The sequence below is a fragment of the Hippoglossus stenolepis genome, chromosome 13 (assembly GCF_022539355.2).
Source record: "Hippoglossus stenolepis isolate QCI-W04-F060 chromosome 13, HSTE1.2, whole genome shotgun sequence".
In the NCBI taxonomy this organism is placed as follows: Eukaryota; Metazoa; Chordata; class Actinopteri; order Pleuronectiformes; family Pleuronectidae; genus Hippoglossus; species Hippoglossus stenolepis.
The window spans coordinates 12,985,847-13,011,374 of NC_061495.1; the positions used below are offsets into that span (position 1 = coordinate 12,985,847).

The following is a 25,528-nucleotide window of genomic DNA, read 5'->3' on the forward strand; positions in this document are numbered from 1 at the left end:
ATAAAAATATTTACATTAAAAAGACAATTTGTGTATGATATAAAAAATATGTGTTTTGCAGGTGAAGACAACAATGACATCTGTTTACTCTCCTCTGGAAGCTAATTGGATCTTCTCTTTGACATAGTAGACATGGACCTTCTGTTGTTAGTGAGTGAACTCTACCTTCACTTTATTGTGCAACCTGAACAGAAAATAGAACAACAGTTAAGTTAAATTTGTCCAAATATCTCAATGCTCGCACATGAAGTCACTGTGACAGCTCTGGAATCCTGAGAATACTTTGAAAATCTGATTAACAGAATCTGAATCAGAATTGGGGTTTATTGCCAAGTAGGTTTACACATACAAGGAATTTGATCTGGTGTGTTTGTGCAAGTAGAAATTTAAAAAATATAAAAGAATATATATATATATATATAAATAGGAACCAAAGTTAAATATAAAAATATTATAAGCACCAGGGAAGGGATTGTGCAATACGTTGTTAATAAACACTAGAGAATGGATCGTGGAAAGTACAGTAATTGGCCACGGGAAGTTGAAGTGTCACAGGCGGGGACATTAGTGCGGTCCAGTGATAAGGTCCCATGTCTTATTGATGGGCATTGAGAATAGGGCCCATTGCTTTGTTATGTTTGCCATAATGTTGGAAAGGGCTTCTTCCAATCATTTTTGATTGGAAGTTTTTGCATCAAGCAGTTTCAAAACATACTTCAGTGTTTAGGGACAGTATGAAAATGACTGGTGTGGGGAGGGGCGTTACCAATATGGGCCACAAAACAATGTGGCATACATGTATTTTGTTTTATATGCACTTATATGTATTTTCTTTGGACCGTCTTCTTTGATATTTGAGCCGGTCAAATTTGTTACACAATTAAAAACTAAAAGCATTTTAGTCCCCTTAAATTCAAATAAAGCTGCACTAAATTTCACACACTCGTATATATATATGTAGTTTTTTTTCCATCAAGATCCATGAATCATTCTCTGGGAAATCTGTGCAAATGTCAAAGAAAAGCTTGATCTCGCCACAATTCAATGGGTTCTTTCTTGACCCATGTCCCATTGTTCCACCGTGGGAATCCAAGTTTTTGTGTAATTCCACTGAAACACAAACCAACAAACATACAAACAAACAGTGGCAAAAACAACCTCCTTGGCAGAGGTGATTATTTTGTCCTATTAAAACCATGTTAGTGGAGAAATAACCTTCACAGTGCCACAAATCAAATCAGAGGTGGAGTTATATTTCACTAAATTTATGGCAAACAGCAAACTGTTGCCTCTTATACATTATCTCTCGAAACCTTCTGAATAACCAGTGTTATTTAAAATTATATTAAACCATCCTGGGATGAGAAAAGGTCCCCAATCAGCAAAAAATAAATGATACACATCCCCTCCCTCTAATAGTTTTCATATTGTTCCTATTGGCTAAATTCTTTGAATGTTTATAAAAACAAGTTTATGCTTGAATATCACAACACCTGTAAATTCAGAGAAAGAAAATTGAAAAGTCTCTATGTTTGGTGACTGAATGGCTTAAATATTGTGCCAGATTTCAATGTGAAACAAAATGAAAACAGTAAATAAAAGAGGCAACACAAACACTTTTATTCTTGTATACATTCTACAAATCTGCGATCACATGATTATTGTTTTGTCGTAATCTTCTGCTCCCGGACCATTACTGTAGGGTCTTGACAAGTTGAAAACATTTCTGGAGGCTGTCAGGAAGTGCACAGCGGGGTGCACTGAATTGAGATTGGTGGTTTGTGCGAGTGTGTGCGCACATGTGTGTGTGTGTGTGTGTGCTACACAAAAGCAATGCTGAGTATTGGCTGGTGGTGGGACCAAGCTGCTTCTCCATGTTACATGGAGGCACAATCAGGTGGGACCAGGGGGGTCTCTTGGCTTCCTCGGCCTCCGTAACACGCGAGGCTGCTCAATGGGACGGAAGTTATCGGGGGGGCCGCGGTGAAGCTGATGACATGGTGTGTGACAGAGACTCATCATTTGAGTATGATACAAGTATTTTTGAGCTGCGAGGCTGTAATGCTGCTTGGCTGGTGGAGAGAGATTTATTCCAGATTGCAGGGCCTGAGGGGTCAGCGGCCAAACGTGGGAGGTTTGTGCCCTAATGCACTTTTTGTGGGGGTATTTAGTTTTGGACTTGATGAAATATCACACAAGAATCTTTTTTTATTTGTATTAGAGCGCTAAAAGTTTCAATGAAACGCAGGAAAACAGGGCAAATACAGTTCTTTTTACAGGACACCGTTCCTGCCCTTCTACATATGTTGGACACTTCCTCAAATCCAACGAATTTCTGTCTCCACCAAACTTGAATTCACGGCCTCGCTCCTGCCTGACAGAAAGAAGCTTTTTCTTCTTTTTTTTTTGCAGAGGGAAGAAATGTTTAATCCAACTCCCACTGTGAAAAGAAAAAGAAGTAATGCATATCTCACTATCTCGCCTGTCTCCCAGCAAGATGAAATTGAAATTTTAATGCATTTTAGAGTTTTTTCCCCCCCTTCCCCTCGAATGGAGAAGCTGATAGACACTGGGATGTCATATTTACAGTATGAACCTGAACACCCACGGTTTAATGCACTCTACAATTCTGCCATGTCCAACTTCTTTCGAACAAAACATGCTCTTGAACATAAAGGAAAGAGGCAAAGACAAAATTATTCCCGAGGCTTTTCTATCAAGCTAAGTCTAAAGGGCATGTCAGTCCTCCTGCCTCTGAGAGAGGTAATTATCCTTTTCCTGTCAGAGAACAACAAATGATAGCCAACTATGGGGGTGCATTTTCAGGAGCCGAAATTTGTCAATAGGAAGGAGAAGGAGGTTTAATTTTCTGGCAGCTGCACATCTACTCTTATCATGTTTTTCCTTTCTTTCTTCTTTTTTTTTGCAATGGTCATTTGTTGCATGTTTCTTTTTTCTCACATGAGCATACAGGGGTAGTGCTGTTTGTTTATGTCGGCGAGCTTCTAAGAGTGTATTTATGTGCCCTGCATTAACATACCTATTTATAGTCGCTCACTTTCTTACAGTCACCTTTTTTTTCTGTTGTGACCATTTCACAGATTATATATTGTCCAAGTAATTTCCCTTTCACCATCTGTGTTTTTTACCTTTCAGAGAAAGCCGTGAATGGAGGGAAAATTATCACAATTACTCATATAATTGAGCCGTCTTTGTAGCAAGTGCAGCTTCAGTAGCCCTTTTTTTCCATCAGCCAAAATGGTTTCATTATATGGGTTTTTCATATTCCCTGACACAGGGCTCTGCTGAGGGCCTGGCGCGTGGATGAGATGCAGGATGAACAGAGCGAATCATTAAGGTCACAGTAGGAATAATTATCCCAGCTATGGAAAGAGCATCTACAGCCTTTTTTTCCTCCCGCAGCACAAATGCAATGTCCACGGCTTTTAGTCACAAAGAACTTTGTTACAAATGGAGCTTCCACCTTCTACTTATACAAAGAAGAGAGGGGGAGAGCAAGACTTGTATCAACATGACAATTTTCCATCATTAAGACTAATGACAGGCACAGACTGTGGGGATCAAGGGGAGCACAATAAAGAGAGGCGCATTCAGGTGTTGGCTGAGTGCTGACCTCCTTCCTGTCTTTGTTGGAGACTTAACTCTTAACAAAAACTAAAAAGGGGGTTTCAGACTAAAGGCGCAGTGGCAGCTGAACGTCAAGCAGTCCGGCTCTCAGAATTTGCATGTTCTCCATTTGCAGGGAAATTAATTCAATTAGGGCTCCACGTAGAAATGTGTAATCAATCGTTGTTTTAGTGTTGGTGAAATAATTCTGCAGCCCATCCCTACACAATCCAGCTCTCTCGCATCAACACATGAGTTTATGACATTTTCTGTGAAATTCATTTTCTTGTAAGTTGAGAATTTTCATGGGCAGATCTTTGCTGAACCGGTGGGCCACTGTAACGTGTGGCAAGTATGAAGCCTCAATGTGACACTAGTTTCTTTTACAGTTTAGCTGAATTAAGTAAAAGCCATATTTTTCCCCCCAAGTCCTTTCTCCGCAGCCTTCACTCAGGTAATTGGTCATTTTGCAGCCAATTTCAGGCAGGTTGGATGCTTGCTGCCATGGCCTGACCCCTGCTGCTGCTGTAATGGGGACTGCATTTCTACCAGTTCGCTGGGGGCTTTTCCACACTGTGACCCCAGCTTTTCTGAGGAGAGAGCACTGAAAGAGGGAGAGGAGTTGAAAATACGACTTCTCAGCTCTGCAATGACCAGAATGAAACCCTATTACACATGTGTTAATTATCCCTCCTTTTATTCACACAAGTTTTTGCAGTTGGAGATGACGTGTGCTGGAAATTAAAGAGTTACTTGGGCTCCTTTTTCTGAAATGTTCCTGTGTGAGGGTGAAACAAGGATTTTTTTATAAAAAGAAAAAAGAATATGAAGAGTTTCCAGTTTGGAGTCCCAGGATCGTTGGATCAGAACATCCACAGCTGATGATATGCGGTTTCCTCACAGGGCCATCAGGGTCTGAAAACAAACCAAACAAACATTACTTCCTGCATAAACATTACATCAATGTTTCACTATTCATTGGCTATAGAAAAAAACATTCTACATATTTTTAAGTCAAATTAAGGACTTTATTCTACTTTTTAGCAAATTTATTAAGCATAATCAGTTTCAATTTAAATCAGTATTTCAAGCTGAAGACTGTTTTTAATGTTTTCATTAAAAGTTTTTAATGTTTTCTGGTAATAATCACTTGAGAAACACAAAAATGTTTAATTTTGAAATCAAATTATCTGAATTACTTCAGGTTAGGTGGAAAAAATTACTGATTTTGAATTGTTTCTTACTATAATTTAACCTGCAAGTTACAAATTCAAGCTGTAAATTTGATCATCACACAAACAAAAGTGTCAATGTTTTTTTAATACATTATATTATTGTGAGACAGTAAATTTGGTTCAGACTCTTTGATATTTTCTAAAACAGTAGAGAAATGTAATTTTTTTCTCCTTGTCTCTCTCCTGGCTCTTATGATAATGTAATCAATTAACCACTGTAACAATCTCCTTTCTCAGATATTATGCTTCAATTTTGTGTTTACACATATCTCAGTAAACAAAATCAATTCACATTTTGATGCCACACTGAACAGGAAAATAGACACTGACTCCAGTTAATTGTGGTGCATCTAGTTTGCGTTCATTGAACGCTGCAAATTACAGGATGGCAGCGAGCAGCAAAACCAGACAGGAAGCCGAACAAAAGGCAATTTCACTTGTTTGATCCAGTGCCTTTAAAAACGTGAAAGCAACCTTCAGCGTGGCATTTCTGCATCTGGAGCGGAGGTGGTGATAATGTCCAGAATGAGCCCATGAGAAAGGATGAGCTACTGTATTGATGTAAAAATATATATTACAGAGTGTGGAAACTATTTATTTTATTTTTTGTTTGGAATAGAGTTGGACTTTTTGGGCACAACTTACACCAGAATCAAGATTAAAATGTTCTTATCAGTCAAATCGATAATCATCACGATTAATGTCACATTGTTATTTATTTTATGATTTTTGCTCCAGAGGGAGGATTGTGGTCTTAAACTCTTCATAAGCAGAGAATTAAAAACATATTTTACAAATCTGAGGTAGATAAAATATATTCTAAACCTCCTCTGTACAATGCCTAAGATTCATATCGATATGAACTTATATGAATATGAATACTGATATGAATATATTGGACTTATGTGATAGGCCTGCTTGCTATTGCGATAATTATTGATATTGTTTTATGACCTATGCATTTGTATATTTGGGGTGGGCTATTTATATTTGAATCTATGTCACAGTAAATAAAAAAATGTTGGAAATAATAGTTAGAAATGTTAGTTTAAAAGGAAATGTTTAACTCAAAATCAGCTAAAATGGCCAAATACCATCAGAAATGACATGTAGGCCTAAATGCCCTCACATGGATTTGAAGCAGCAGCGTGTTCTTCACGAGGAAGTGAAATAAGACAATATAAACTGTTCCCAATGACAACTATTAATCACTGATCACATGCAGAGTCCACAGGGAGCACACGCACGCTTTACCAATGCACCTTGGTCTTGGATCATTTAGGGGGTGCTGTTAAACTGTGGGTTGGTATCTAGCTGGGGAGGGTTTTTACTGTCACCGGGCCGAAACGAAGTCTGTGACATCTTGGCCCGTTCAACTCCCCCTCCACGAACCCACCGGCACCCTCCCCTCTGCTCTCACCCTCAGGTGAAGAGCAGCAGGTGTTAAAACACCCTCAGCCACAGAGCTACCCTAACGAGTGCTGCCTCCGCGCTCCAGCCATGCATGGAGGACTTTATTTTTAGTGTGGCGGGGTGGTTAGAGCCCCAGAGGCCCCGCAGCAGTGGACCCGCACGGAGCGCTGCCCTCATGCTGCCACGCACCGAGGAGCCAGAGTCCAATTCATATGTGAAAGTGCTCATGTCATCAGGAGAACTGAGAAACGCCCCCTCAAATAAACATTTAATCCCTCAGGTTTGTAAATGATTGATTTGGCAACAATAAAATAAGATGAATAGCAGCCCCACATTACATTTACTCCAACAATAAAACAGCCCCGGATTAATTAGCAGTATTCTTGTGGTATTATTTTACATTTTGCTGCAAATTCAGCCTCTGCTCTGTTAATGGCTTTGCTCGCAGCCGCGTTTCAGTTTGTAGATACTATAATCGTGGGAAAATAATGACAGTTATCAGTCGCACCCATCAAGCACCCATAAAAAAATCTGTCCTCTGTTCTGGAAGATGATAATTATTGGTTTTACTACCATTATCATCGTCGTTGTTGATAGAGGAAATCTTGAAGCATTTTTCCCTCAAAGTAATTCCAGAGAAATCACTTCAAATTGGCCTATTTTTTAAGGGGGCAAGGGACCAGCTTTTCGTTATAGCCCAAATATTTCACAGAAATCTTTAAATCCAGGCGCCCGCTGCCGCCTGGCACACTGTGGCACACGCGTCGTGATGTCACAGCCCGGGCTTCTCATATCACATTTTGTAAACTTGTCGAGGTTCTGCTTTGAGATCAATTATGTAATTACACTGATAATCGCAGTGGTGGAATTTAACTGCCTTTAATTTGTTGTTCAGGTGGAGATGGAGGGACCGCGGATGGAGCAGCCTGGCTGCGCTCCTCCTGCTCCGTGCGCGCACCAGCAGAAGAGGAGCCTGCAAATGAAGCCTGATAACACGAAGGAGCTGCTGGAGACTTTCTGCTGCTCCTTCCTCAACCAGGAGCGTCCGGTGGAGCCTCTGTGACCCCGGACTTATCTTTACCATCACATGATTTGATTTGATTTTAAAGTAAGTGGACAAACTTTGCTTTTTTTTTTCTTGATTGAAATGAAGATACTGCTTTATTTGAACATGGCCTAGTTAAAGTGCCGCAGCTCTGAGGTGCAGCGTGCAGCTCAAGAAAAATGTCTCCTGTTTCGTCAGTCGTCAGTTCAATTAAATCAAATGTCCACGGGTAATTATTCTTGTTAGGCTGTGGGAGGCATGGCCGCACCCCCAACTTCACTTAGACTCATGCTAATCAAAAGGTGCCAGTGTTTAACAAAACTGCGGCCATTAAACCACCGCGATGGAGGGTGCGTAAAGACGCATGGAGAGCATTTTATAAGGAGATAAGGTTGTGTTTTTTAAACAAGTAAATAAACAAGATTGTACTGTATATCACAAGAATTTAAAATTATCTATAAAAATAATTAAAAGAGGTTTTCTGGTGCGTTGCAATTTTCAAAAAATAAAACTGTTTTGAATCACTGTTACTTAATTGAACATCAATAAATGAATGGCCACCCAGATAAAAAAAAATATTGTTTTACTTGTCTATATGATATATAGGTTGTGGTGCTGTTATGTGTTTTCAGGTGTAAAATAGACCAATAAATATATAAATATACCTGCACCAATAAACCTGCTCATTTGACTTGAGAGAAAACTGTTGCCAGGTGTAAACTGAGACCTGGGGCCGGTCTAAGTGTTAAATACATGACTAATCACAGAGCTACTTATGAAAATTAAACAGCACTGTTATGCTAATTCACTTCCCTCCTGATAGAGAAGTAGCAGCTTTAATCAGAAAAGCTTTAATCAAAGCGCATGGCCAGCAGCAGCAGCAGCAGCAGCAGCTTTAACGAGGCTGCAAATATTATTTAACTTTATTAAAAGACGTTTAGACGAGAGGGGGGGAAAGAGAACAGAAAGAGAGAGAGCACATTTCACCTTATTATCAAGACCTGTAATTAAATAAATGACCACGTTGGATTAAATAATAAAACATTTTGGATTTAGTGCTGAGAAAAATTTGCACCAGAAAAATATGTAATACCCATTAAAATACGTAATTTTTTTTTGCCTAGAAAAATCAATGTTGTTAAAGACTGGGTTTTCAATATTAATAATAATAAAAGAAATAATAATAATAGTAGTAGTAATAATAATAGTGAATCTTGACATGGCAGTGTAAATCTGAGGTTTTGTGCTTTTCCTTGACTTTATCAGCTTCTTCGGACCCAGCCCCAGCGTCGCCAATCGGCTTCCCTCTTGGAGAGAGTGGACCAATCAGCGACAGTCTTCGATGAATATTCATGAGTCCGAGATTCAAACCTTTGAGCGAGTTTGTCTTGGTCCACAGCATCATACCTAGGACTTTTCACAGGGACAAACTACATTTTCTTATGAATGGAAAGAGAAAAAATCTGCTCGGCTTAAATTGGGACTCGTCCTTCACTGAGATCATAGAAGGAAAACAACAAAAGCGAGACGAGGGGAACCGCCAGAAGAGATGACAATGACTACAATTCCAGAAAGTCTTAATAGCCCTGCCTCAGGAAAAGCCGTTTTCATGGAGTTTGGACCCCCGAGTCAACAAATGTCGCCTTCGTCCATGTCTCACGGACACTATCCCATGCACTGTTTACATTCTGCAGGTCATACCCAGCACGACAGCTACAGTCCGGGCTCATCGTTCCCCAGATCTCTGGGTTATCCATACGTAAACTCCGTCGGCAGCCATTCCACCAGCCCATATCTGAGCACAGTACAGACCTACCAAAACAGCTCGGCACTCACACAGACGCGGTTAGAGGACACAGGTAAGTGAACCACAGCATCTTTGCATCTGATATATTAACTTTACGCGCAAGCACGACTGTCTGTTCCGTGCAATCTCCGTTGCACCGAAAAAAGACGAGCCAGACGATGGAATTAGGCTTGGTAATTATTTATTGCGTAACGCTATAAACAATGTATGCAATTAAGGGTAATTATACGAAAGTACAGCGCTGGAGTATTTATTGCTGCGCAACACTGTTGGCTACAACTGCCTCCTCATTTTGTCTTCTCTTCTCTCTGCTTCTTTATTTTGTCTCCAGCGCCAGAAACAGAGAAACACACAGTTGTGGAAGGCGGAGAGGTTCGATTCAACGGCAAAGGGAAAAAGATCAGAAAACCAAGGACTATCTATTCCAGTTTACAACTTCAAGCTTTGAACAGGAGATTTCAGCAGACCCAATATTTGGCGTTACCGGAGAGAGCTGAGCTCGCAGCGTCGCTGGGTCTCACTCAGACACAGGCAAGTCCACGAGACAGATTCACAAATAGCTTCACTCTGCTGGGGCATCCATTGTTTCTACAACATACACTAAACTATTATTATTACATTTAAATTGCTATTATTACATTTTTTTCTTGATCAAACTTTGTTTTATGAAATTTGTTTCGTGCGTAAATTGTGCGTAAAACCTTCCTTTTTTAAACCTTTTATACCATTTGTCTATTATTTAACTTCAGTTTCAATTTTCTCATCCTTGTTTCCTCTTTATCTTCCCAGGTGAAGATCTGGTTTCAGAACAAGCGATCTAAATTCAAGAAACTGATGAAGCAAGGCGGCGGCACGATTGACGCCGCCGCTTTGGCCACTGGCCGCGGACTCTCGAGCGGCTCTCCCACGGTGCCAACTGTCTGGAGCTCGCCGACCACCGTGAAGACTTCAGTGGGCACAACCGGATCTTACATCCCCAGCTACACCTCATGGTACCCCACCACACACCAAGAGTCTATGCAACAGTCACAGCTCATGTGAACACGGACCTCAGCCCCCTCGACTCTGCTCGTGGCTCTTGTGTCAGGACGGTGGCTCAGCCTGGCCCAGCACTGGTAATGCACCACACCGACCCCGGGAGTCTGCTGCCGCATGCCGCCAGCTGACACCGAGGCCTCCTCATACCGGATGATGACAAACAGCGAAGAATGAGAAGGAGCTGAGAGACTGAACAGGCACGCAATGCGACCGAGGGCAACAAGCCGGTGACGGTCAGCGGGAATCGTAGACAAATGGATCTTTTTTTGGTTGCCGTTTATCACCGTTGTGTCGGTTAGCGTTTTTTTTAATCATATCTGTGTGAGTTATTCTGTTGTTAAGCTGTAGGCTACCTGTTTATAAGAAAACGCGTGTTTGTTTAAGGCCAGATGTTTGGTCAGAGGTGATGTTTGGGCCCTAGAATCAATCTGCACCCACCCACAGTTAAAATAGTCGATTCGGCCTCAAAGGGGAGTTACAACGATTTATAAATTCCATCCATCCGACCATTACGCATACAGCTCGTATACAACCACAGAGCATACTGTTCAAAGCCTCAAATTGCTACTATGTTGTTTATATATGTGTTTGTTATTTAAGTTAAATTATTCGGGCTAGTTTCTTCTGTTGAGGTCAGTCTGTGTTCATTTTGTGAGTGTGTTTGAAATAACAACACTGTGTTGTTAATGCTGCACTAATGCAAGCAAAAGCTTTTTCTATGCCGTGCCCCGGTGTTATGTGAAAAATGTAAACGGCCTGACGATTTGCTGCTTTAGAAAAAAAATATCCTGAGGGTGAGCAGCTCATGTGTCACTGTATTTTGTACATAATTTCTCAGATTTGTTTTTTCTTTCTCTTTTTTTGTGCTGTACTGGATACGCTGTGAAACAGGGTTTTAGGCTTTTTATGTATTTGTCCAGATGTGTTTAGGTCAAAATAGGGAAAAAATATTTAGTTTTGTATTGATCACTTTAATTTATTGATCTGTTGCTGAAGTTTATGTACATAATGTGCAAAAAGTTTCAAAAGCAGTAAAATGATGATTTAAATTATGTCAAGAAAAAGTGTCTGATTCATCCCCCCCCCCCCACCCCCCTCCCCTGCATGCACCCCACCGTGCACCGGCACCCTGCACGCAGCCTCCTTCTCGTGTGAAAAGAAAGGTTTCAGCGTGGTGCAGGTCTAATGTGAGCTGACACAAAGCAGTATCATGTTGGTCGCATTGTAGCAGGCAGCGTGTGAGTACGACTGTGAGCTGCTAACGGCTCCTCGTTTAGATTTATGGTTATGTTGAGCGTTTACATGGCTCTGTGCTGCTGCTGCTTACTGCTTGCAGATGTCGTCAAAGCTCTCGAGTGACCTAAGAATTATACAAGTCTAACGTTGCATGTAAAAAATAAATCAATCAGCATTTACAAGATAATATCAGCACACGTGGTTCGGCTACATTTTGAAATATAACAGAAAATAAAAAATGTCACATGCTTTAATGATAAATAGTGGAGAAACCACAGTGAATCCTATGGCTGATAATCCCTCATGTTATTGTGCTTGCGGGAGAGCTGCGGTTCATTCATTCAACATCATCACTTGTTCCTTTCGTCTTTTCAACTTTTCTCCATCGCAGCCAAACTAAAAAAAAAAAACTTCCCTCTATTTGTCTTTGACAATCCAGATCCTCTGCAGTGAATGGGAGAGATCAATTGAGTGTGTTAAGTGAATAATTGCACAAGAGGCAGGTGCTGCAAAAAAAAAAGAGGGAAAAAAAGAAAGAAAACAGAGTGGATGAGCAAAGCGGGACATGGAGCAGATCAGATGGAGATCAGTGAAAGTGGAAAGTTCAAAAGGCTTCCTTGTTTGGGCCACATGCACTTTATCCAGTCTGTCCCGTGACTCGCTTCAGAGTATTTTAGTTAATCATCACATTTAAATTTCATAGTCCTCTCATTTGTTCGAATGGGTTTAAAATGAAAAAATTCAACACATTATTTTGTGTTTGCATTTATATTTCTGATGGCAAATATATTTTTTATTATGAAAAAATATCTGAATTATTTATATTATTAAAGAACATTATTATTACTATTATTATTTTATATTTATTTAAATTTTATATAAATGTCATAGTTTTTTAGGTATTTTTCTAAAATGAAATAAAATGTATTTCAAATACAGTGACCTGCATTAGACACAGGTGGAATTGTCAATATTGGACAACACATTGCAAAAATAAGTGGAAAATAAATTGAAAGAAAAATGTACATTTAAAAATGAAAACAAGGTTAAGAAGACGAAAATGGAAAATAAGGAAATTTCAAAAGAAAACGAAAATAATATAATAACTTTATAAAACAATATATAAAAAATTATATTCACGATAACAGCCTAAATTAATTTTCATGACATTTTACTGTTTGTGTAAGAAATAAAGAATGAAAAAAAGTATAATAATTGCAAATGTGCGGCTTGATACTCGCCCTCCTTCTGCTGCCACATGCAGATATAAATACTTTGTAATTCTAACGGTCTGAACATCAGCATCTCTTTAACAGATAACACCATCACCTCACATCATTTACTTTTAAATGTGTTCCATGTATGTTTTAAGGTGTGAGTCAGGCCATCACAATACGGATTCATTATATTCTACCTCAGCATGTTTTATTAATATTACTAGGCCTTTATATATATAAAAAACACGAAACTAAAAGTATCTTGGAAGAAGAAGAGAAAGCTCTGTTCATCTATAATGTTCTCTCTTTGTGCAAGCTTCAACCCTGCAGCCTCCCCATGTTATTATAACATGAAAAGGGAAGATACTATAGGAGACAGTCCTATGTGAAGCATCTTATATGAAGAACAGGCCCATGCAGCCTTACACCATTAAAAAAGAATATGAATTGTGCTGTGGCTGCTGTAGCGAACATAAATATGCCTACCTAAGCCCCAGAAAGGCGCAGCTGCAAATCCAAGAGGGTCAGTGTTATTTCGCTGTATTCTCCTCTTGATTATACGAGCTGAGCCCATCAAACCCAGCATAATTACAGTCATTTCGCCCTTATTTATTCTAATGCAGTTTCCTATCTCTGAGGTAATTATGAGCAATTTTTTTTCGCATGGAGGATCTTTCTTTTTTTCACGTTGACAAAGGAGATGGTGCTCTGAAAGAAATGTGCCGCTGCCGTGAGAGGAGAAAAGAAAAGAAATATAAAATAGCGAAATAGGTGAGCTGCCATTTCGTCACTGTTCCCTTAGACCTAGCCTATGTGTATAAGGCTGGCAAATTGCTTGCAGGTGTACATCACATGAGTTGTCAATGCGAAGAGGCTGCAAAATTAGCGACAGCACAAAGCAGGAGGAATGAAAGCAGCCAGCGAATTAAAGCACAACTTGTGTGTCTCCCCTTCCTTACATTTCCTCCCGGTAGGAGCTGCTTTCTCAGCTGCAGCACGTTTTAAAAAATATTTTGTTTTTTTTATATAATCCACCAAAAGAAGCTCCTCGGTAGCAGATTTCAAAGTTACAGCATAAGACACACGTGAGATTTCACTATTAATAAAGTAGCTCGGATCATCAAATAATCAGCATCATTCAGAGATCTGAATAAGAATTGAAAGGGAAAAAAGCAAATGCATGGGATATAGCAAAGGGAGAGGTGGATGGATGCCTGCGACGAGGATCTGTTTCCTGTGGGGTTTTGTTTTTTCAAATGCATCCAGGCGTCACTTCCAATTAAAAAAAAGTAAAGAAATAAAAAATGCTCACCTTTCAGCCCCTGGTGTTGAAGGGGCCCTGCGGCTCCACGTGAGGAGGCTCAGAGGGAGCAAGGAGGCAGAGGAGCTGCAGCAGCATCTTCATCATCATCCTGCAGCACAGACACAGATGAACCATGAGCGCTCAAATCCCACAAAATGTGTCCCATGTGTTGGTCTCAGCTACAGCAGCAGAGTTCAGAATATGACTGGAAAATGTCTGCTTTATTTCCCCCTCTTTATAGCTGATGGGGAAAAAAATGTAGATTATTAGCATAAATGTTTACTCCTCATTACGCTGATGACATTGTGCACTCGAGATCTTGGTAATCTTTGGGGGGAAATTATGAGTAATTTTTAAAAATTTAAAGCAGCAGTCACCATGCAATTCAGGCTAATTCTGCGTCGGCTCCACACGGATATAATTACCGTCGAGTCAAGATGTTAGGGCTAAAAACTATGCATTGATATTCCCATTTATTATGTACATACAACTTTGACAATGTTGATGCTTGAAATAGCAGCGAAATTGTCTTGTGCAAAAAAAAAAGAAAGATTGCATCCCATATTAGGACATCTAAAATTGCGAAGAATTATATAGTAATTGCAGGCTTTCAGATTTGAAAGCCAGAATGCTCAAACCGGAGCAAATGTGGATAAAATTACAGATCAGGGTATAAATTAAAGAGGGTATGGCATTTACAAGTTGCCTAGAAAAACGCAACAAAAAAAACAGGGCCAACCACAGCAGCTGATCCATGATGACTGGAGTCACGTGGAGCAACACCCAGAAATGCAATTTTATTTAATTGTGTTATTGATTAACACCCAGAAACAATTTACTTAAGTAGTATTATGAAATCTGTTCATATAACTACACATGCATGGCTAAAGCTGTGTCATGTCAGTCCATGGTGCATCATGCAGGCCCTGACATCATGCATTCACTCTCTCTGTGCAGTAACACATAGTGAAACCTGCAGAGGCCTTGCTGTACACATGCGGCCTGGGTGTGATGTTGTTGGGGCACAGAGCTGCTGCATGTCTGGGATCTGGTGCTGTCAGCCCCGGGGAGGAGGCTCCACCATGGAGCTGCAGCAACACAGAGAAGTTCTAATTATGTACAGACGATCCCACTTCATGGCCTGTGGTGGCTTGAAGGGGAGAGATGGTGAGTCAGATCTGTGTATCTATCTAAATCTGCGTGTCTATTAAACGGCTCTGTTAAAACATTATAATAAAAATACATTTCCCGGTTGCAGTGAATGCGAATGAAGTGTTTGGACGTGCCCCTGCGTTTTTTTCCACGTAGCCTCCAGGCCCCAGGAGCCTCATAACCAGTAATGTAGGTCAATGTGCTCGTCTTCAGAGATCACAGAGTTGTGAGAAATGTTTCCATGATGGAGTAGCTCCGGGCTGTGCTGGAGCCAGCTCCTCTCTCTGTCTCTCTTGTTAGGCTGACTTCATAAAACGTCTGGAGAGTGACTCCACACAGTCTGAGGATCCCATGGCTCGGCCGTGCCCACCCTCATCTTAAAGCCTCTCGCACGCCAGGGCGTGTTGTCGCCTCCCCCTCCTCTTCCTCAGCCCGCTCCCCGGCCCTCTGCTCTGCTCCGGCCCCGTTTACCTCCGGCTCCGCTCGGCTAATCATCCGCGGACGGAACCGGGTAAAATGAATGTAACCCGAGAGACAGCGAGGACTCATCTTGTGCTTGTCCACGCTTGTGATGGCGCCATAACACGCTCGTGTAATTACAAACAACATCTTATTACTTAAGAAGTGGCCTTTGATCAGCGGAACCTTTCAAGTAGACCTAAAGTCTGAGATGACTAAAGTTAGCTTAGCCTAAAGCTAGTTCTGAGCGGTTGCTAAGCAACTCAGCTGGCCCTAAGTTTAACATGTTAGGCTAAGTTGTTAGCAGCTAAGTGTTTGCATTTTGGACCAGTATACCAGCACCAAAATACAGATAAATACAACATATATGACACACTAAATTACTGTTGCATGTTTGTAACAGTGTATTACCATTAAAGTGATTTTTTTTTGTTAGCATATTTAGTCTTTACTAGTTTTGTTTGCAATATCAAGCTAGGACTTCTTTAAATTTTCTGAAATAGAGCAATTTGAAATGAAAATCTAAATCATGCAGCACTTACCAAACATTTAATCTATACAACAAAAAAAAACTCACACCTTTCTGTGACTAAATAAAAATATTCCCTGAGCAGATGTGTGATTTTTGGACCATTTTAGAGGAAATGAGACAACACACAATTTCTGCACAATGTCAGAATTGCGTGTTACACTGAAATGTTTTAAGAAATAGAAACAGAAGGATGGGCTCTGCACAGAACAAATTTTATTTAAATAACGTCTGGCCATATATGAAACACTGCTAAAATAAATAAGACCAAAATACAATTAAAAGGGTGATACAAGAAAATCAGAGGGTGGGACAATCAGTAGCTTACGGTGGTTAATGGATTTGCACCAATAGCCTTAAAAAACAGTCAAAGCGTCATCAAAAAAGCTGTGGTAAAATATTTACAAACATGGATTCACACACTTACCCCCCAAAATATATTCAAACCAACTGATGACATTATGGATAAAGGTAAGTTGTCTTTTTTAATCATCTCACAACAAAATGAGGTCATGTTGAAAAAGGCACGATACAGTTAACTTGTGCTACATTTGTGACAGGTTCGTCCTGCGGTGGGTGTTTTATCATTTGCAGGAATGGCCAAAAAAGTGACGTCCGCGTAAAAGTGGGCACAAGCCCAGGCTGTGATTGCTTTGGGTAATAGTGGTTCATTCATCCCTCGACATACACAAAATAAATAAATACAAAAATAACTGTAGAAATCTGTGTCTACTGATCCATGAACCTGTCTGGCTCCATTAACTTCTCCTTGATGCGTAAAGTTCGCATTGCGGGACACACTAGGTCTGCAAAATGAAGGTAATGGCATTTTTCTTTTATTTCACCAGTATCGTCCGATTTAAACCCGATGCTTTTTATTATTATTTTAATTTTCAGAATATCGTCCCAGCGCTTATGGCGGAGTTGTGGTGGTGCTGGACCAGAGGAGGCTGCAGATGCACCGTAGAGTTCGTGCTTGAATACCAGGAGTAGTTCGCCAAAAAGGACGAAGGCGCAGTCGTGTTGGGAGGGCTGCAGCTCTGAGGTAAACTGGAGTTGACAATGTTCATTCTCTGAGTCTGTGGAAAGTCCCAGGCAGTAGTTGGCGGAGACGTGCACGGGGGGGACTCGCTGGAAGCAACGTGTTGCTCTGGGGGGATTTCTCCACTTTTCCACAACTTCTTGAACTTGGAGCGACGGTTTTGGAACCAGATTTTGATCTGGAGAAGAAACAGATTATCAGCATTAAATTCACAACTGATATTTTCTAGGGCCCAGATCCATATTTGACAGTTTTAATATCGTTTCATGGTAGACAAACAATCAACATTTGACAGTGTGTGACCCACCTGTGTTTGCGTAAGGCCCATCGAGGCTGCCAGCTCGGCCCGTTCTGGTAGAGCCAAATACTGCGTCTTTTGAAACCTCCGTTGAAGTGCAGCCAGTTGGAAGCTGGAATAAATGGTTCGTGGCTTCCTGACCTTCTTTGGTTTTCCATTCACCATCCGGATTTCTGGCTCGCTCTCTTCTTTCTCTGAAGGGAACATTCAAACGCATTTTGTATGAGGGGTTTTGCAAAAGTTATAATGGAGACAGTTATGCATTTTCAAGGGCTCCAATTATTTTTGGCAGATCCACATCTAATGACAAATTTGTTTACACAAGATTTAAAATGACTTAGCAAGCAACAAATAACACATTTTAAATAAATAATTGAACACGTAGCCCTTGCGCGTCTCCGGTGTGTGTCAAATAACTTTTATCCAGATACTAATTATCCTCCAGTTATTTTTACGCATGATCCAACTTGTTCTGCAGACATTTCATGTCATGAGAAAGTTTAGAATTTTGGCCTCAAACAGATCCATTAACAATTTATGTAACTGCGTAAAAGTAATTTCAGATCCTCCTTACCTGTGTCGGCTGGAGTAGGAGAGGGGTTGGAGCCGTATGAGCTGTATGCACCATATGTTGTGTTGAAACCAAGGTCGTAAGACTTTGCGTTATATGGCATAGTGCTCGGGGCGCCGCCGTGGTACTGGTAGGAGCCGAGTTGGCCGAAGGGAGACCCGGCGCAGTGACCCGGCTGCTGGCTGTTGTAGTAGCTGCTGTCCGTCGCCGTGGACACCGGCAGGGTCGGGGACTCCTGCGATTTGTGCAAGCTGTGGTAATTGCTTGAGGTAATCTGGTTCGAATGCATATCGGTATTTAAGTTCTCAAACACCCCGGTCATTCTCGCGTCGAAGCGGAGCAGTCTCGTAACCTAAGCGCAAAGGAGGAAAAAAAAAAAAAAAAGAGGCAAAATTGCGAAGCTGCGAGCTGCAAAACACGACTCAAATCACGGACTGATGACCCCGTCTTCGTGAAAATCAAAACGCATTCCCTGGTTAAACTGTGGCACTGAGGAAAAAAAAGTCTGCGGAAGGTGTGTCCCCTCGCTCAGTGGCCTGTGATTATCTGATACGGTCGGCGGTGGGAGCGCATTTATGAGAGAGTGAGAGGGAGAGAGCTACTGTGTCTGAGGCGACCAATGGGTAAGGGCTGCCCCGCTGACTACTCCCCACCGCGTCCACCCTCCATTATTCCTTCAGGTCCGTGCCCCTGCAGAGAGTCTTCATCAAAGCATCGCAAAAAGAATCAGAGAAAAAGGCACCGTGACCGAAACCTGCAGGTCCAACAGGTCACATCTCCACCCGGTGACATTCATCCCCGTGCGTAATCATCCACACACAAGATAAAATATGACAGAAACATGTGGATAAATGTAATACACATCTGCAAATTAGTTCTCAATGGCTCTGTGGTTTGTGGTTATAGCCATTATCCTTTGGATTTTACGCTTGTCATGTAGCAAATTTATATCAGTTTTCAGCACGTGCTTCGGAGGAACCACAGGAATTTTTGAGGGAAATTTGATTTAAACTTTATCAGACAATTATGTGACAGTAACAGAATGAATCAAAACCACACATAGAGCTCGACAAGGGTGTTGATACAAAATCAAAGCCTGCGCCTGAGACTGAGGGTTGAGTTAGGTGACTGAATGAGAAAGCTGCAGCGCCCCCAAGTGTTGGGAATCGGACTTACAGCCATTCTCCATCTCTTTGTCTGCATTTAATGCATAAGAGAGGAGAAGATGAGTCGTCATAGCAACCATCTCCCATCAGCCACCACGTGTAGAGGCTCACAAAAGTGTGTTTTAAAACTGCAATTGCAAAATGTTGTTCGTTCCTCATCGTAAAGGCTTTTTCTGAAGAACACAAGTTGCTGTGATGACGTGAGAGGTTCAGGTGTCTGTGTCCATAACCACAAGATGGCAGCACAGTTCCTTTTATTTTAACATCTCTTGCTTAACAAGTAATATGTTGAAATGGCTTCTTATCGATCAGTTAAATGAAGATTACAGCTTTAGTGAGACATAACAGGACAGTTACAGAAAGATGCAATGCTCCTTTGTCCACACAAGGAATGCTGTGTTGCAAAGTAAAACAAAGTAGTGATAAGACAGAAGAAAAGTGTTTTCTGTTCTGTCACAAGGTGATTCATTTGAAACCTTTTTTTGCTGCTGAATCCTTAAGCAATGACGTCTGAGACCATTTAGATATTGTTTGACAGTGATGAAGTTTTTCTTCATCTCAACACCCATGAAACCAAATACACTTTTATAGCCTGACCTGATGAGAAGAATTGGATCATTCACAGTTTTGTCTCAAAATCATTTCATTTTCTCTCTCCATATAAAAATAATTAGTAGTTATAAATATATTACTGTAAGAGGTGTTACAAAAACGTATGCTGTCATTACTTCTGCGATTTTCTGTCGGAATGCAAAAGTAACCCAAACCTGACCCAAACCTCACCAAGATTCTGTTCTTTGTGTCCAAACACGACCCAGGCATGTACAATGAGAAACAAATTTTGGTTTTAAAATTTGTATCTGAACAGGCCCCGACAGACTGGGGTCAGGTATACATACTTGAATACCAAACCAAATCATTACATTTTTAAATGATTATTTCCATATCAATCCGTATCGACTAAGTGCTCATTTTGCATATACACATGAATTAAAGTTAAGTGATAAAGTTCAAGTGCGAACCCCCACCACCATCCCACACACACATTTAGATGTTTTGGTCACCTCTGAACCCAACCTATAGAGTAAGAAACAAAGATAGTGGCATGCAGCCTTGCTAGGGGGTTTCCGACCATGGTGTTGTTGCAGTTTCCTGTACAGAGCCGATCACAGAATCTAGGGAAGTTCTCACAAGATTGTTGTTGCTTTGGACTAAAGGCTGCTGCACACTACAGGATAATTGGGCCCGATTTTAGACCCGATTTGCCCCTTACAACAATTGCGGGGGCGTTCCAGACAGGAGGTTTAAAAAATAATCTTAATGCTCGCGCTGCAATATGTATAAATCCTCTCAGCCATGATTTCATCCATGATTTTTAGGGCCCGAGCACCGACGGTGGGAGGCCCTATTGAAATTGTAATGATTACTAGGGCCCGAGCACCTCCGGTGGGAGGCCCTATTGTATTTCGAAGGATTTGTATTTCCCTTTTGGGGCTTTTTCAGGGCCTAGACATGCTCAAATTGTTACCAAAGTTTGCAGGGAATTCAAAACCCCAAAAAGTAATTGTATTCTGGAGTAATTTGAAATGGGCGTGGAAAAATGGCTCAACAGCGCCATCTAAGGAAAAGCCCCTCAGTTAGCTTTCACCGATCTTCACAAAAATCGTAGCCCAGGTGTATCATGACAAGACAAACAAAAAAGGTTGGAGGTGCAATGGAAAAAAAGCAACAGGAAGCCCGCCATTTTGACTTTAGTGGCCATATTGGCCATTTTCCACATTTTTACTTTGATGTACTTGTCCCAGGGCTTTCATCAGATCAACTTCATATGGAGATGCGTGTCATCACAACAAGATGGAGATGAAAACTACCTCAAAGATCGATTTTTCGTCACACGGTGTGACCGTGGCGTGGCATCAAAGTTTGATTACACGCCATCAAAACAAGAGGTTCTGTATCTCGGACATATTTGGTCGAATCGAGTCCAAACTAGACATGTAAGACAAAAGTCCCGGCCTGATGATATCTACACAGAAATCATGACTTAAAAACACAGCGCCCCCTGCTGGCTACAGGAAGTGACATGTTGTTACTTTGATGAACTGCTCCTGGCTGCTTTACAATATACAGCTCAAAAGAGCTCAGTCAAGTCATTGGATCATGGTCCGAATTGTGACATTTCCTCAAACCGTGTAAACATTGAGGTGCGGCGAAGGTTCATCCTTCGCCAAAGGAGACGATGTTGTCATAAGTCCAGTGTGCATTGTCCTATCACCACCAAACTGCTGTCTCATGATCAGAGACCAAGCCTGAACAGCTCTATGTGTCAATATTTCCTCAGTGTCATAGCGCCACCTACTGATTCGCCATGAAACAGGAAGTACTTTGTAAATCCACTCTGCATTATCCAACCGGCTCCGAACTAGTGACCTATGATCACAATCCTGACCTGAACACATCCATATATTAATATTAGTTCAGGGTCATAGCGCCACCTACGTTATGTTACTTTACGTTACTTTACGTAACTTTTCATTACTTTTAGTTACTTTAGTTACCTTTCGTTACTTTTCGTTACTTTTCGTTACTTCGTAACTTTTTGTTACTGTTAGTTACTTTGTGTTACTTGTCGTTACTTTGTAACTTTTCGTAACTTTTCGTAACTTTCGTACTTTTCGTTACTTTGTTACTTTTCGTTACTTTTTGTTACTTTCGTACTTTTAGTTACTTTCGTACTTTTAGTTACTTTTTAGTTACTTTTGTAATTTTAGTTAGTTTTTAGTTACTTTCGTAATTTTAGTTACTTTTTAGTTACTTTTGTACTTTTAGTTACTTTCGTACTTTTAGTTACTTTTTAGTTACTTTTGTACTTTTAGTTACTTTTTAGTTACTTTTGTACTTTTAGTTACTTTTGTACTTTTAGTTACTTTTTAGTTACTTTCGTACTTTTAGTTACTTTTTAGTTACTTTTGTACTTTTAGTTACTTTTTAGTTACTTTTGTACTTTTAGTTACTTTCGTACTTTTAGTTACTTTTAGTTACTTTTGTAATTTTAGTTAGTTTTTAGTTACTTTCGTAATTTTAGTTACTTTTTAGTTACTTTTGTACTTTTAGTTACTTTCGTATTTTTAGTTACTTTTTAGTTACTTTTGTACTTTTAGTTACTTTTTAGTTACTTTTGTACTTTTAGTTACTTTTGTACTTTTAGTTACTTTTTAGTTACTTTCGTACTTTTAGTTACTTTTTAGTTACTTTTGTACTTTTAGTTACTTTTTAGTTACTTTGTACTTTTAGTTACTTTTAGTTACTTTTGTACTTTTAGTTACTTTTTAGTTACTTTTGTACTTTTAGTTACTTTCGTACTTTTAGTTACTTTTTAGTTACTTTTGTACTTTTAGTTACTCGTACTTTTAGTTACTTTTTAGTTACTTTGCATTACTTTCCGTTACTTTCCGTTACTTTCGTTACTTTCCGTTACTAGTTACGTTGTTACTTTCTGCGTTACGTTACGTTACTTTACTTTACGTTACTTTACGTTACTTTACTTTACGTTATGTTACTTTTAGTTACTTTACGTTACTTTTAGTTACTTTACGTTACTTCACGTTACGTTACTTTACGTTACTTTTCGTTACTTGACTTGACAGTATTTTAACAAAGACACAAGTTGAAAATATGTGTTTTGAGTTAATTGTATTTTTTGACAGCCGTTCCAAAGGCTCTGACTTGTTTCAAATTAAATTGCCTCAAAACATGGACAACATTTAAATAAGTAGTCCAAAATTTCCAAATAGAATCTTCTTTTAACTGTTTCCCACAATCAAATACTGATGACTCTAATACATCAATGTATCAAAGATGAGGCAGTACAATATATGTCCTTACAAATTCTACTAATATCATATCATACCTATTATCTAATAGCAACAAGTAAAGTACATTTTTGTGTTTATATTAATTTGGTGAACTTTTTCAATGTGGACTTCTGATGTAGTTGTTGGGATGAGACAGAAGATATGATACATAAACATGTATTTATGATATATAGAGTGCTGTACCTGGACTGGCTGTAGACACCGGGGCAGTAGAAGAGAGCCGTCATGACATACTGCCGAGGACAGATGCTGCAAAGCACCAAACTGATCCCATACAGAGAGGTCAGCACGAACACCAAGAGGGTCAGCAGGAAACTGCGGTGGTTTGCCTGTCCGACACAGCTGTTTATCCTGCAACACCTCAACACAAACACACAAACACAACACAGACCCACAAGACAAAGATCTGTGAGACCCAAGCTGACCTGGATATGTTGGCTCCATATACCTGCTGTATTTAAAATAACTCAGTAGATGTAGTATTTGAAGTTTACATTTGAAAGACTATTGAATATTTCCTGGTCAGACTATCATGTGGGTTATTCTAGTTTGGTGGTAATAGATTCAGTATACTCACAGTATATCATGGTTGGTTCTGGAGTTTCTATCTATATAGTAAATGTGAATAATAAACAGGAAGATTAACATCATATATACATTTTATTCTTTTGTCTTTGAGGTTGTAAGTCTATTGCAGACAATGAAACAATTCAGAAACTGTGCATGAGGTATAAAGAGATTTATAAAACTGACATCATCATCTTTAATGTTCTTGGCAGTGTGCAGTTCAGGAAAGTGTCTGATAAAGCTCACAAACAAATAGACACCCTGTCTTCCTGGTTGGCCTGAGACAGATCCCAGTTTACCAGTTTTCTAGTTCAAGTTTACATTTCAAGACATTTTTGCTGGGAGCAGTTTCCATTTAAAAATCAATCTTTGGATGCAAAGAGTTTTTCTCTTGAGCCCCCGCTCCCCAAAATGTCTGTGCACGGCCAAAGGATATTTTAGCTGAGCTTGTTCACAAAAAATCTCCCATGTGCAATGTTTCCTGTGATGCTGTAAACTGACCTGCTGCAACTGATGCTGTCACTCATCTGTCATAATCACCATGCATGGTTATTTACATGGTTTTATTCTAACAAGTACTTTTTTTAGCTTTTGGAACAATTATGGCTAAAATATGATATTGAGAATTGCATCTAAATTGTATTTGATGTCTGTAAATCACCTTGTGACCCTTTTGTGTCTCATTAAAGGTCATACTTCTTCTAACCTGTTAAAGGCCTCGTCCAGATCTTCACAGTCACAGCAGCATCCGTACTGGTAGATATCACACTCGCAGCAGCACATGGGATCATCTGGCTCCGGAGGCTTTAACTTCTCCCATTTCATTATGGCTTCCTGAAGTTCACAGGGCAACTTCGTTCTCTGGAGCGATGCACAAATGAACTACACCATTAAAACAAACTATTAGTGCAGGGAACATATCTATGAAAATGTACTGACAGAATCTATAACACAAAAACACACACACACGATCGATAACTTTGAAAAAGCACATATATACATACATATCAACATATATATAGGAGCAATTATCGTAATTATAGAGGGTTTACTTTACATCTGAATTGGCAGCAATATTTCATCTATCTTACTGTCTATAATGATATAAAACCACTTATCAATTAAAAGCAACTAATTAGGGCCCGAGCACCGAACGGTGGGAGGCCCTATTGATCGCTCTCTCCACTAACAGGCTTCGAAATGCCTGAGCCCGTTAGTGCTACAACGTAGCCCTAGTCTTTCTTGTGTTTTTCACTGCAATACAGACACACGTCGGTCCTCCTCGATCTTTGTTTTTCTTCTGAAGTCACATTCAATCGTGCATGTTTGAAACGCCCCTGGAGAGATATCCTGACCAAAGCTTTACTAACTAGCAAAGGCCAAGCTCCGATCACAGTTTGTCATACCTAGGTATTCTACTTGTTTTGTCATTGAGGGCTTCTCTGATGAGTTTTCTCTGGCTGTTCTGCGGCAGGACCCCAACACCCAGTACAGTACCGTCTGCCCATTGTTTCCCTGAAAAGACAAGCAATCCTCTCCCGCCACGGGCCAATGGGTCTTTATGTCAATGCTCATCAGTGCGGCATTGTCTCTGCGCTCAGATGCCCGGCAGAAATTCTGCATCCGGAGTCACGTCAAGTTAACAATGGAAGTCATGCGAGTAATTATCTCATCTAATCAAGATTCTTTTCATCGAAGCTTCAGCTGATGAGACTGTTTGATGGCGGGTGAATTTTGACAGTATTATTGCAGTAATCTGGGTTCAAATATACATATATCTTTTCTAAATCCAACTTTTTGTCTACACTTGGTCCCAGTTAAGATATTTCATGGGGAAAATGTAAATATTTTTAAAGTCTTTTGAAAGAAGAAGTAGATTCCTCTAAAGAATGCATCATATTTTACATATCTTACAGTTCACAGTCAACATGAGGATGTGCCAAAACAC

The 25,528-nt window shown here is 40.0% G+C and overlaps 2 protein-coding genes and 1 long non-coding RNA gene across 3 annotated transcripts; 1 reads left to right on the forward strand and 2 right to left on the reverse strand.

The window, feature by feature from the left end:
* Positions 1-1,596: 1,596 nt before the first annotated feature.
* On the reverse strand, positions 1,597-14,108 carry LOC118119611. Its single transcript, XR_004698112.2, has 2 exons — positions 13,931-14,108; positions 1,597-4,542 (listed from the first exon to the last, which is right to left on the reverse strand). It is a non-coding gene; the product is annotated as an uncharacterized LOC118119611 (long non-coding RNA).
* Positions 8,590-11,217, forward strand: dlx1a (distal-less homeobox 1a). The gene is made up of 3 exons (XM_035173697.2): positions 8,590-9,179; positions 9,459-9,658; positions 9,917-11,217. The coding sequence occupies exons 1-3, from the start codon at positions 8,870-8,872 to the stop codon at positions 10,166-10,168; spliced, it is 762 nt and encodes a 253-aa protein (XP_035029588.1). The 5' UTR covers positions 8,590-8,869; the 3' UTR covers positions 10,169-11,217.
* A 2,152-nt stretch (positions 14,109-16,260) lies between the features above and the next one.
* On the reverse strand, positions 16,261-18,536 carry dlx2a (distal-less homeobox 2a). The gene is made up of 3 exons (XM_035173696.2): positions 17,976-18,536; positions 17,411-17,595; positions 16,261-17,281 (listed from the first exon to the last, which is right to left on the reverse strand). Exons 1-3 carry the CDS (start codon positions 18,292-18,294, stop codon positions 16,955-16,957), a joined length of 831 nt encoding a protein of 276 aa, XP_035029587.1. The 5' UTR covers positions 18,295-18,536; the 3' UTR covers positions 16,261-16,954.
* Between the last annotated feature and the right edge of the window lie 6,992 nt (positions 18,537-25,528).

What these genes read in the sequence shown, in the direction of transcription:
- dlx2a (XM_035173696.2), bottom strand. Translation starts at nt 18,294, where the DNA reads ATGACCGGGGTGTTTGAGAACTTAAATACCGATATGCATTCGAACCAG. An exon ending in TCCTACTCCAGCCGACACAG is followed by an intron (nt 17,596 to 17,975) that starts GTAAGGAGGATC and finishes TGTTCCCTTCAG; the next exon opens with AGAAAGAAGAGAGCGAGCCA. An exon ending in TGGGCCTTACGCAAACACAG is followed by an intron (nt 17,282 to 17,410) that starts GTGGGTCACACA and finishes TTTCTTCTCCAG; the next exon opens with ATCAAAATCTGGTTCCAAAA.
- dlx1a (XM_035173697.2), top strand. Translation starts at nt 8,870, where the DNA reads ATGACAATGACTACAATTCCAGAAAGTCTTAATAGCCCTGCCTCAGGA. An exon ending in GACGCGGTTAGAGGACACAG is followed by an intron (nt 9,180 to 9,458) that starts GTAAGTGAACCA and finishes TTTTGTCTCCAG; the next exon opens with CGCCAGAAACAGAGAAACAC. An exon ending in TGGGTCTCACTCAGACACAG is followed by an intron (nt 9,659 to 9,916) that starts GCAAGTCCACGA and finishes TTATCTTCCCAG; the next exon opens with GTGAAGATCTGGTTTCAGAA.